A 12379-nucleotide genomic window follows, 5' to 3' on the forward strand; every position below is an offset into this window, starting at 1 on the left:
AAAATATTATAAGTTACAATAATTAATAATTTAAAATATTTAAAAGGTATATAAAAATATTATGATAAAAAAATATTTTACTTAACTCTTAAAATTTGAATATTATTACTCCACTGTCTCGAATTATCTGTCGTGTTTCTCTTTTATAGGTCCTTTAAGAAAATATTAAATAGGATAGGTTTTGAGTGTTTTGCCCTTATTTATGTCTTAAGATATAATTTCTCTTCATTTAAATACTCATAATTCAAGTATTTGTAGTCTTCAAGAACAATTAATATTAAGAGTAAATAAGAAAGAAATTAATTAATTTAGTCTTAAATTTTTAAAATAATAAATAATTTGAGATAATTCTTTTTAGAAATCAAGACATAGACGAAGGGATTACATAAATTAGGACGAAAAGAGTATGTGGTCGTTTGGTAGGATGCATTAGATAAGCTAATGCATGCATTAATTTTGTGTATTAATAATACATTATTTGGTAGACATTTTGAACCTATGCATTAGTTATGCAAGCATTAGTTATACATCCTATTTGGTATTATCCTATGCATAACTAATGCATAGAAAACAATGGTATTAGCAATACAATGGGTTTTAATGCATCCATTAGCATAGTTAAAGACAAAATTGTCCTTCAAAATTTGTGCTTGATTAAAATATGCTAGTTAGTATATTAATGTAAGTTCAAAATAATCCAAATATTGAGAAATAAATTTATATCCCTAGTAAATAAATAAATACTTAGCATATTTCCTTTTTTATAAATAAATATTTAATTTTATTTTACAATATAGGTAGACAAATAAAATAATTTTTTTAAACTTTTTCATATAAAAACATTTCTCAACATATGTTTCTTTTAAAAAGTTAGAGTGTGGACTAGTTTTGAGGATATTTTTGTAAACAAACAATTCTTTTAGAAATTGTACAATGCTTTAATACATCAAACCAAACAATGGATAAGAAATATGTCAGCATAACTAATACCAGCATAGCTAATACAAGTATAACTAATATCAGCATTACTAATACACCCTATTCAACATTATTCTTATGCACCCTACCAAACACGATCCCTAAATCATATATTTTTTTTTTCCCTTCAGAATACACAGAATTAACATAGCAATAAGCAATTCATCCGGACCGCTTGTGTGGGCCATGAAAGAGAACATAAGCGAACAGGATTTTTTTTTTCGGTATGAACAGGATTACGAAATAAGAGCACGATTGATATTTTACGTAGCAGAAATTCTCTACCTAAAACTTAAATAAATAGTTTATATTATTAAGTAGTAAAAACCAACAATCTTTTTTCCTAGTAATAATTCTAGGGCTCACTCTCAAAACCCCCAATCTTTTTCCGCTACCCCAATTTCCACATCAATGGCGGACTCAGCTCCTTTGCCGGAAAATTCCACCGCCATCGCTAATCCTCAACAACCACCAGAATCTGATAACAAAACCTCCCAATCAGATCCACCTACGGCACCTTCATTATCAGCTCTACCACCACCACCTCCGCCATCGATCCAGCCTTACTCCACCATACCTCCTTCCTTTCGACCGGCGACGCCTCCAGCACCTGTACCTGGTGGTGTAACTCCTCTATTCTCGCCTCTTCCTAACCCTAATTTGCAGCAGCAGCAAACTTCTAATTTTCCGAATCCTGCTGTTCAGCCACCCGGAGTGAGTTCTGTACCGCCCGCGATGAATCCGGCACCTACCGGAGCTGTTCCTATGACTTCGACGCAGCAAATTATGCCGCCTTATGCTATGCATGGACAACTGATGAGACCGTACGCTCCTATGCCTAATGGTTACCCTGCTATGCATCAACAGGGCGCCATGCCTCCTCCCGGTGGGTTTTTGTTCTCTCTAATATGTACAGTTACTTGGATATTTATGCCTATTTAGTACATGTTGCCCTACTGACAGTGAAATGATAGACTGGCACAATGTATAGTTTAAAATTATCAGAGTTAGTCTTGCATTTATATACTTTAGTTGCAGTAAATGCAGTGATATTGAATGGCTAAGTCTCTGATTTTACTAATAATTAATCTCTGAGGAATGTTTTTTCATAAGGGATCTCTTAGGAAAGTTAGTATCTTTAGCGCTAGATGCTGCAATAGTGGTGGCTTAAATATTAGCTTTGATAATGTTTGTGATTTAGAAATTAATCTGTTGAGGCTGAACCACTGCAAAATGTTATCCATAAGTATCCTTTTTAAGGGCACTAGTAGAATTACTGAAGGCATATCTCTGATTACCATTTGAACCTTGCATTGTTTAATAGTGAGTAACAATGGTCAGCGTACTTTATCTGTTGCTTTATTGCGTTGATATTGAGAGGGGAATAATATGGATGAGAGGAGTTTGCCTGTAGAATTGTATTAAAAACGGATAAGGGGTATCGATGACCGGATGTTTTCTCCTACAGTTTCTTGAATGGTTTCCGTGAGAAAGGTGGGAAGGCTTCATATTGCAGTTCATTAGAGACTACTGAGTACTCCAACTGCTTTTTTGGTATGAGCACGTCTGTTTGGTTTTGTTTTCATTTCATTTATCATTACAAGGCCATTTGCTTTTAAACACATCTATTTTGAGTAAAACACCGGAAGTGAAGCTTTCTCACCATGGGCATATAACTTTTCTATGTTATGTAATGTCTGGATATGCATGTCCTACTGTAGACTTACTTTTAGTAATAAGGGTACTACCCCTTTGTTGGGATCTTGATTCTTTGAAATGCTGGCAGCAGAACTTGTTAACAACTGAATTCAAGTTGCCTATACGGCATACGCCAAGGTATCACAATCTTTTCATTTTATCTGCATGTGCTGTATTTCTGGCTATTTTATTTTTTGCTGTACATGATGATGTTAATGGTTAACATGTGGAAAGATTGTCTAAAAATATGTTATCATGCTATCAATTGCGTTGTTGATGATGAGACGCTGGAAGTCTCATCTCAATGTATTCAAACCTCGCAAATCGTTCTTGGGAATTTGGACATTTTGAGCAGATTTCTTTGCAAGTGGATGCATAAGGTAAGCCCTATTCGTATGTTAGTGATTTATGAAATGGATGTTATCTTGATCCTTCAGGTTATCTGTTCAGCTGGTGAGTGTTGTCATGCTTATGGTGCCATCATAATGCTTGTAATGTTTGGTAATAACATTTTGTTCAGCCTTACAGTTTCCTTTCATGATTGAGACGTAGGCATTGAGTGTTAAAATTGTCTCTGCTTTCTAAGCTTGACCTAATAAATATTCCTAGACTTCTTTTTGCATTTATGCAGGAATTCCGCGTTATGCATCACCATACACTCCAATGATGAGACCAATGTTTCCTCCACGTCCACCAGGTGCAATTGGCATCATTCCTCCCTTGATGCGTCCTCCAGTCCCTATAATACGTCCTCCAATTATTCCTCCTGCTGCTAGGCCAGCTGCCATCCCAAGCATTGCTCAAACAGAGAAACCACAAACAACAGTTTATGTTGGCAAGATATCGTCCACTGCAGAAAATGAGTTTATGCTTTCTCTTTTGCAGGTGAGTGAATTTACATATTGACATTTCAATTACTTTTTGGGGAGTGGAGCTTTGTTCTTTTTTTGCGTTTCTCACTTGTTTGTGTTCACAATGAATCCTTTTCCTGCCTTGCAAATCCCAGTATATATAAGGGTGTTTATGATCTCTAAATTTAACTGATCTTTCTGCTGTATGATTTGTAAAGCTCTGTGGGCCTGTTAGGAGTTGGAAGCGTGCTCAAGATCCGACAAATGGATCTCTGAAAGGTTTTGGGTTTTGTGAGTTTGAGTCTGCCGAAGGGGTTCTCCGTGCATTGAGATTGCTCAACAAATTAAACATTGACGGGCAGGAGCTGATGGTATAGCTCTCTCTCTCTCTCTCTCTCTCTCTCTGTCTCTCAATCAACTGTCTAAAATAAATAAATAGGATTTTTTCATTTTTATCTGTGCATTTTAGTACAATTATTTTGCAGCATGAACATGTCATGAATGATGAAATTAATTTATGATAAGTTATCATTCCATCTGACAGTGAGTGCCTTTGCAGCTCATCTGTCTACTAAATATTTTCAGCATCTTTCCCCAGTGTTTGGCAAATATGAGCATTTGTTCTCTGTGCATGTTTTATGACCAAGTCATGTTATAGCCTATAGGCTTAGATGGGCTCTCCTCCAATCCGTGTTACACCCTTAGCTTATTAAGGGGGAAGTGAAATTTCAACTCCTAATCTTGGTTATACTTGGTATCATTGCAGTTAAATGTCAATCAAGCAACTCGTGATTACCTTGAACGTTATGTTGAGAAGAAAGTAGTAGAAACCTCAAAGAAGCCCAAAGAATCTGAAACTGAAGGCGGTGAGAAAAAAGAAGAAAGTGCATCAGGTGGGGAAAAGAGTGAAAGTGCAAAGACTTCTATAGAACCTCCGGAGTCCACTACAGAAGAATCAAAGAAAGATAGTGGTGAGAAAGGGAATTTTGATGCTGCTAATTTCGGTCTGGTCAATGATGAAGATAGGCAAGCTGACAAGGAGGCCGTGGAGAAGCTCAAGGATATGCTAGAGGAAAGGCTGAAGAATAAACCATTACCACCTCCACCTCCACCTCCACAAACAGCTAAAGATGGTTCTGATAACTCGAATACGGAAAACCCCAAAGATGGGGAAGCAGATAGAGATACAGCAAAAAATGGTTAGTTTATCGGACCGCTAAAATGCCGTCTTTTTTTTTTCTTTCGCAGATTTTCTTTATTGCCTAGATGTTATAAAAAATATTAGTGCTTTAGTCTTAATGCTTTTCTGACACGTTTCAATATGATTTTGGAAACACTGCAGAAGACAAAAATGATGATGAATTGATCAGTCAAAGTAAAACTTCAAGTGAGCACGACAAGGCTGATATTAGCTCACCTGACCATCGTAGGCATGATAGGAGAAGTAGGGATCGAGAAAGGGATTTGAAGAGGGAAAAGGAAAGGGAACTCGAAAGGTATGAAAGAGAACGTGAACAAGAACGAGCCAAGAGAGAGAAGGAGAGAGATTACAAGATCCGCGAAGATGAGCGTAGGTACAAGGTCCGTGAAAAGGAGTGGGAATCTAAAGAAAGGGAGAGGGAATATTGGCGGAAAAAAGAGAGAGAAAGGGAGAAAGAAAGGGCTCAAGAGCGCAAATGGGATATAAATGAGCAAGAACGTGAAAGTGAAGATGGTTATAGGAAAAGGAAACACAGGACTAGTGACGAGGAGAGGAAACGACGGCAGAGGGAGAAGGAAGATGACTTGGCCGATAGGCTTAAAGAAGAAGAAGAGATTGCTGAGGCTAAGAGAAGAGCAGATGAGGAACAGCAGAAAAAAGAGCAGGAGGAGGCATTGAAAATCCTTTCTGGTCATCTGGCTAATGGACGCGAGAAAGCTGTTTCCTATGAGGAGAACAATCTTGAAAGCCAAGATAAGAATATTGAGACGGCTCATGATAATTTAAGTCAGGGTAACTATTTTAGTTTATTCTTTTTAAGATTTTATTGCTATGACTTCTGCTCTATCTTTCTATTTGGTTTTGACATTCAAATAACAGGTGGGGGAGTTGTGCAAAATGGGGCTGATGAAGAATCCGTATTGGCAGCTACTGCTTCATCAGATATGAAGCATAATAGCAATGCCCCAGCGAAAAGATTGGGATTTGGCCTCCTAGGGTCAGGGAAAAGAGCTGCTGTCCCGTCTGTTTTCAACGCAGATGAGGATGAGGATACTCAAAAAGAAAAGAAGATGAGGCCATTGGTTCCAATTGACTATTCCATTGACGAGCGACATATGGTCCAACCTTCCATCTCTGAATCACCACCGGCTGTGGGTGCAGAACTTGCTAAGCGATTTTCAAATGTCAATCCTAAAGAAGAGAGGCCTGATGGAGAGAAGGACAGACACAGAAGAACTCATGACAGGTCCAGCCAGAGGGATCGGGACAAGCTTGATGAAGATACTAAACGAACCAGGGATGAGAGCAGAAACCTTGATCATGACAGAGTTCGGGAACCCAGGCCTGATAAGGTTAAGACGCCTGATAATCAGAAGCTTTTAGATGCAAAACAATTGATTGACATGATTCCAAAGACCAAAGACGAGTTGTTCTCATATGAGATAAACTGGACTATTTATGACAAGGTGAGAACTGGTACCTCAGTTTCAATCTCCTCCTTTAATACATGAGAAGGTTTCACTGGATTGTAGCAAATACTATCAAGTTAAATTCATTGCTAGACCTTTGACATGATTTTATCTTAGAGTTGTATGATACCTGCAACTTCTAGCCTGTTAGTGGACCTTTGGGTATACTTGGTAATGGCTCATCTTATGTACGGAGATCATGGTAAGAGGACCATAGCTTTGTATTTTTATATTGATGTGTTCCTGCAAGTAACATAAAGCAGAGAGGGAGGAGATAGTATACCCACCCAGCTTCTAGGATTTGGTGGGCTTTTATGCTACAATGGTTGATAGTTGGGTAACGTATCAAAAGTTTCCTCTAGTAGAGCTTGTCCATATGTCAATGAAAATCTATTTTAGCTGATAGAATTTGACCTGTTGCAGCCAAACCTTTGATATAGGCTCTGCCCCCAAAATAGCCAGTCTTTCTTTCCAATCACATGTTTCTGTTGTCACTAATTTTATGTTTGAGCATAATACTAGTAAGATCAATCTGATGTTTCCTTCGTTACTATTGCTTAATTTCACAAGAAAGGGAGCTGATGAATGTGTTCCTCAAGTATTTCTTGTGGGTAGATGCCACAGAACTCCTAAGGCATTGTGTATCTGTTGACATATGCCCAAGATGTATGCTAGTTCTAAAACTTGGGTTACTGCTGTGTGATAAATGAGTATAGGCTTTTTATTAGATTGTGTATGGTGTTCTTAGCATTAGCACTTTACATCGATTCATGGTAATTAGTAGGGACTAGAGAAGGCATGAGTGGTTACTATAGTAGGTTTTTATTTGTTATATTTTATAAGGCATCTGCTTTACCTTTGTGTGACCACCTGAAAGGCCACATTGGATGCAAAACATTTGATTAGGATGGAGAAGAAAAGTCATATTGTAAAAAAAAAGGAGGTAAACTTGGAGGGGAAATTCCTATATCATTCTTGATAAAAGTGGATTAATGCATCGGCTCACCTATGAGGAGGCTAGCTTATGTGTTCATAATTGTTCTCAACTGTATGAATCTGGAAGATGCTGTGGATCTACTACTGATTACTTCGCAGTAGTTATACTTAGCTTTTTGAAAGATGTTTTAGCTGCACTGTATGTGATTTCTGAGTGTCAATAGTTGTTTTATTGGTTGAGGTGTGTGTGTAAGTGCTGCTTTCCACATTATGATATCTTTTATCAGCTATGTAGGATAACTTTGGAGGGGGAAATTTGTTTTACGTTAAAGGGACTCCATGTACTGGCTTTTTGTGTTATACTATTGAGCTGTGGAGAAGCATCTCATAACCTACCAGTTATAAATGGTAACAAGAAGAGAATGTTGATCTTTAGGAGGGAGAAGGTATTTAGATGCATCTCCCGATGATATGTTAAGGTATTAAGGAAACAACTTTGCTGCACAAGATCCATCAGCTAAGAAGTTTAAACAGCAATTCTAACTGGTCTTAGTTTCTTTTCTATATTGAGCACCAATATAGTTTAGCTTCATTTCTCTATTGAGCACCAACATTGTTGCTTTATTGCTGAACCATGTATTCAGCAATTAGATAAACTTTGTTCAGGAATTATCTAGCTTTCTGAAATATGATCAACTCATCACCAGTGTGATCAGATGCGAAAAGCGTAGAAAAGTGTGACGTGTCTGTTGGGGCGTTAAGTGTAAAGTGCAACTGAACTTTGAGTTTTTGTATGCAAGGAAAAATTACTACAGAACCTAATGAAATAATTATATGAATCAAAAGAATTGAAAACTATTAAGTAAAAAAACCATATTTATCAAGTTCAAATGTTTTTTTTTTTTAAATTTCAGATATCAGATTCAGATGCAAGTTGCTTACGTTGGCTAGTTTTCTATTGTTAAATTCCATTTTTCTGTTCCTAATCATGAACATATTTATCCATGAATTTTGATGATTATTATGTTACTTTGTCATTAGTGCTATCCTCTTTACTAAAGAGCCTACAGATATTGAGGCCCACCCCCCGGCCTGCACTAAAATGCCGGTTATGTAAGGTGAAGCGCCTAACGTGCACTGCACCAAACTTCTGGACTCAAGGCTTAAGCATACCTTAAGAGGGCATTGAACACTGCTGCTCATTAGCTTCTAGCCGGACCAGATTCTTGAGTGAAAAGAATATTAAGCTTGACTGGATAGTTGACAGAAAATAATATTTGTAACTTCCTGACAAAATGGTGAGGGTCAAATAGTAATACAGGCATCCAAAGTTTTCTGGCAAGATTTCATGGCTAGAGAGTACTGTGGCTTGAAAGAATTGTTTGCAGCAAGGACCTCTGCTGATAAGTGGATAGAAAATTGGATGCGTTTCAGCTGTCCTTGATATTATATACTCCTTGCAAGTTGCAGCATTGTGAATGTAAACATCCTATGAAATTGTCACAGTTTTGCCTACTGTGAGCTCTGCAACTTGATATTAGATCCTCCTTGCAAGTTGCAGCATCAGGAATGCTAACATCCTATGAATTTTCACAGTTTTGCCTAGTGTGTGAGCTCTGCATCTAGCACTTTGGTTCCTGTTGGAGTCCCAAGCTCAGATCACACTTGTTTCACTTGAAGCTAAATCCCTAGGCTATAATAACTTGAATTTGGTGTTCTGAGCTTTTGCCAAGTTACATATTGTAGATTCATTCTCGCTCTTCGTGGCTTCTATTTGGTTTGCTGGAAGGGTGAATATTTATAGTTTATATCTGCTTTTCGCTTTTCACAGAATGCACTACATGAAAGGATGAGACCGTGGATCAGTAAGAAGATCACTGATTTTCTAGGCGAGGAGGAACCAACGCTGGTAGACTACATTGTCTCCAGCACTCAAGAACATGTCAAGGCAACTGAGATGCTGGAAAGGCTCCAAAGTATATTAGATGAAGAAGCTGAAATGTTTGTTCTGAAGATGTGGAGGATGCTTATATTTGAAATTAAGAAAGTTGAGACAGGTTTGGCTTTGAGGCCCAAATCCTAATTTTATCTCCTTCCCATAACTTGGAAGCATATTCATAATGCTCTTGCTTACTCTGAAATCATTGTAGAACTATGTTCTTTCAAGCAGAAAATGATAAATAGTTTAGGTCAAAGTTGGTTATTTTGGAATTCTCTTAATTCATTCCAGTTTCAAGGTTACTTTGCTTCCATATTTGTGCTGTTCTCTCTTACATATGAGAAACGTCCCACATTTTTGACATGAGGAAATATCCGAGAAGACAAAGACCTTAATAGTGTTTTCTTTTTGGTTTTAAGAATTCTAAGCTGTGTTTCAGCAGTTTCTGATGGTATCTACGTTATTTGATCCACCTAGATTGGGTACCCTTTTTTTTTTTTTTTTGAATCTTCGATTCTGAAATTAGAGAGCCATTTGACATTTTTTATTAAACTAGTTACTGTCCTTGTTTTAAAAAAAAACTGCTATGCATTATAAAGATATAACATACAAGCTTGTTGCATTTGCCATGTCCTCCAAAGCAATCATGAAAAAAATTGCACATTTTCATCCATGAATGGTACGACTGGTCAAACTATCGACCGAGCTGGATCAACGATTTAAAGGCTGTGATGTACCTCTTGATAATACAGATCTGAAATTTGTTCTTTATATTTCTATAAAACACATAACGAGTGAACTGTTGATCAGCATTTGCCAGAAGATGCGGGCAAGAAAAAGAAACATCAATAGAAACACCAGAAAAGCCTTTTTCTACGGCAATATAGACGAACAGATATCTAATAGTAGCATACAAGATTTACTGTCTTGGTCATAGTTTAATTTTTCTTGGAATGTGCCTGGGATCATCTATCATATTCAATATTGATCAAGTATATTTCACTCTACTATCAATAGCTGAATAGCTTCTAAGTGTGCTATATGCCTATTGAGTTCTTCTATCGTGTATGCTCTTGCTAATGCAAAATATACTTTTTAAATTTATTTTTTGCTCTTCTTGAAGTTCTGTCTTTATGTTGTTCCTGTGGAACATGCATACACAACAAGGGACTTCTAGATAAACAATAGAATTTGCTCTTCATATACTATCATAGCGGTCAGATATGATGCGTATTCCCTCCCTTTCTCCGTAGGTTTCTTTGAACCGCTCGAAGAATCACTCCCATGATGCATCGATCTCTGAATCAACAATTGTGTATGCAAAGAGTAAATTTTGTCATGTATAACCAAATAAAACAATATTAGGGAGAAAATAAAATATTAATATACCATTTGGTACAGTAATATAGTTATAAGTAGATGCAGGAATGGATCATAACAACTATATACTCTATTGGAATATTTGTATACCATATTGGTATCATATGATACTAGAACATTTATTGATGCTTAATTGAATGCTATTCGATTGCATTTTTAAACTTCTAAAGTATAAGAATAATTTTAACAATAATTTTGAAGCTATTGCTCACCCTCAGCTTCTTGCATGGATGCCATAAGTATGGTCCCTATAAGGGTTGATTTTAAAAAAACTTTCATCTACCACAACTGTAGCTCTACAATAGATCCAGTCTTTAATCGATACATTTATGACTATGAAGGCATATAAGAAGCATCCATCTACTTTAGTGTGTAGTCGTGTGATTGTCCCATGTTAGTGTACTCTAATATATAAAGATACATTGGTATTTTCCTGTATTAGTCACTTGGCGTTCCTTTCAATAATTCTATTGCTTTTTCCTTTTATCTCCATGATGACGTGTAGCTTAAGTCCATATCATATGCTTTTTGTATGTCTCTCTGGATATCTATTAATGTGTATATAGTTTTTGGATCAACAAACTTGTCTTGTAATATAGCAGCAACAAAAGTCGAGGTGGCTTTCTTGCTTACTTTTGTAAATAGAATCTTTTATTGTTCGAAGAATGTTGCACATAATTGAACTTCATCACTTTAAGAAGTTTTGATGCACGCAGGCTTGATGCGTTAAGGCTACAATTGCATCTTTCATCCACACAAATAAGGGTATACCCGCTGTTAGCGGAAACGTAAAAGAAAGAACACAAGATTTAACGTGGTTCAGATCAAAATAATCCTACGTCCATCAGAAAACAGTTGCCTTTTTAATATTAACAAAGGAAGGGGAGAGTTCCCAATTACACTTTAGAGAATTTCTCTCTTAACTCTCTACTCACTACAATGTGTTGTATTATTTTTGGGATGGTTTCTACAAATGAAGGAGTGCATCTATTTATAGAGGTAAAGACCTCCTCTTGATGTCATTGATGACATCAAACTACCTCCTCTTGATGTCATGGGTGACATCAAAGGAGGAAGCTTCCTCCTAGCATCCACACCAACTCTTTCCACAAACTCTTCCAATTGGCATGCCATTATTGACTAAATATAAACCAACACCTTCAATCTCCACCTTTGTTTGCGTTTCGAGCGTGCGTGTGAATAACTCTGGCCAAAACTTCTAAGCTTACTGGGCAACCCCGTTGTAAGAAACAAGAAGAATCAAACCATTGTTGAACATACCACCTCCACCTAACAACTGTTCTCTTCGGAGTTGCATCAGTTGATGCACACCCCCGCCAAGTCCTTGCAGTGTGCAAACTTAGCGAGTGGGACTATCTTGGTCAACATATCTGCAGCATTATCGTCTGTGATAACCTTCACGACCTTGATAGTTCCCTCTTCAACAACATCTCGAATAAAATGAAATCTGACATCAATGTGTTTAGTGCGCTCATGAAATCTCTGATTTTTCATTAGATGAATAACACTCTGACTATCACATCTAAGAGTTGATTCCAGCTGAACCAAACTCAATTCCGCTACTAAACCTTTCAACCAGATAGCTTCCTTCACCGCCTCCGCTGCTGCCATGTATTCTGCTTCTGTCGTAGACAAAGCGGCAATCGACTGCAGAGTCGACTTCCAACTAACGACACTGCCAACGAGGGTAAAGATGTATCCAGTTGTGGACCTTCTTCTGTCAAGATCTCCTGCATAGTCAGAATCTACATAACCGAGAATTGAAATACCTCCACCACTTTTTCGAAAGGTCAGACCAACACCAGAAGCTCCTTTGAGATATCTCAATATCCACTTGACAGCTTCCCAATGCCTCTTTCCTGGGCTGGACATGTATCTACTTACCACACTTACAGATTGAGCAATA

General features: G+C 37.2%; 1 protein-coding gene across 10 annotated transcripts; it reads left to right on the forward strand.

Moving 5' to 3' along the window:
- Nucleotides 1-1211: 1211 nt before the first annotated feature.
- On the forward strand, nt 1212-9385 carry LOC107763094 (RNA-binding motif protein 25). Of its 10 annotated transcripts, none has more exons than XM_016581528.2 (9): nt 1725-1864; nt 2447-2532; nt 2765-3177; nt 3308-3561; nt 3746-3898; nt 4294-4726; nt 4870-5520; nt 5608-6194; nt 8965-9385. In XM_016581528.2, exons 3-9 carry the CDS (start codon nt 2880-2882, stop codon nt 9214-9216), a joined length of 2628 nt encoding a protein of 875 aa, XP_016437014.2. In that variant the 5' UTR covers nt 1725-1864; nt 2447-2532; nt 2765-2879; the 3' UTR covers nt 9217-9385. The 10 variants fall into 10 exon arrangements, with proteins under 10 accessions (XP_016437011.2, XP_075095993.1, XP_016437021.2 ...); XM_016581527.2 differs by having other exon boundaries at nt 2768-3177; XM_016581533.2 differs by having other exon boundaries at nt 2768-2814.
- Nucleotides 9386-12379: the final 2994 nt, after the last annotated feature.

Source organism: Nicotiana tabacum, chromosome 20, assembly GCF_000715075.1.
Source record: "Nicotiana tabacum cultivar K326 chromosome 20, ASM71507v2, whole genome shotgun sequence".
NCBI classification, from domain to species: domain Eukaryota; kingdom Viridiplantae; phylum Streptophyta; class Magnoliopsida; order Solanales; family Solanaceae; genus Nicotiana; species Nicotiana tabacum.

Bases quoted from the DNA above. Each gene is read 5' to 3' on its own strand.
- LOC107763094 (XM_016581525.2), top strand. From the start codon at position 1,390: ATGGCGGACTCAGCTCCTTTGCCGGAAAATTCCACCGCCATCGCTAAT. The intron at 3,562-3,745 runs GTGAGTGAATTT...TGATTTGTAAAG, and splicing joins TTATGCTTTCTCTTTTGCAG to CTCTGTGGGCCTGTTAGGAG. The intron at 4,727-4,869 runs GTTAGTTTATCG...GAAACACTGCAG, and splicing joins TAGAGATACAGCAAAAAATG to AAGACAAAAATGATGATGAA.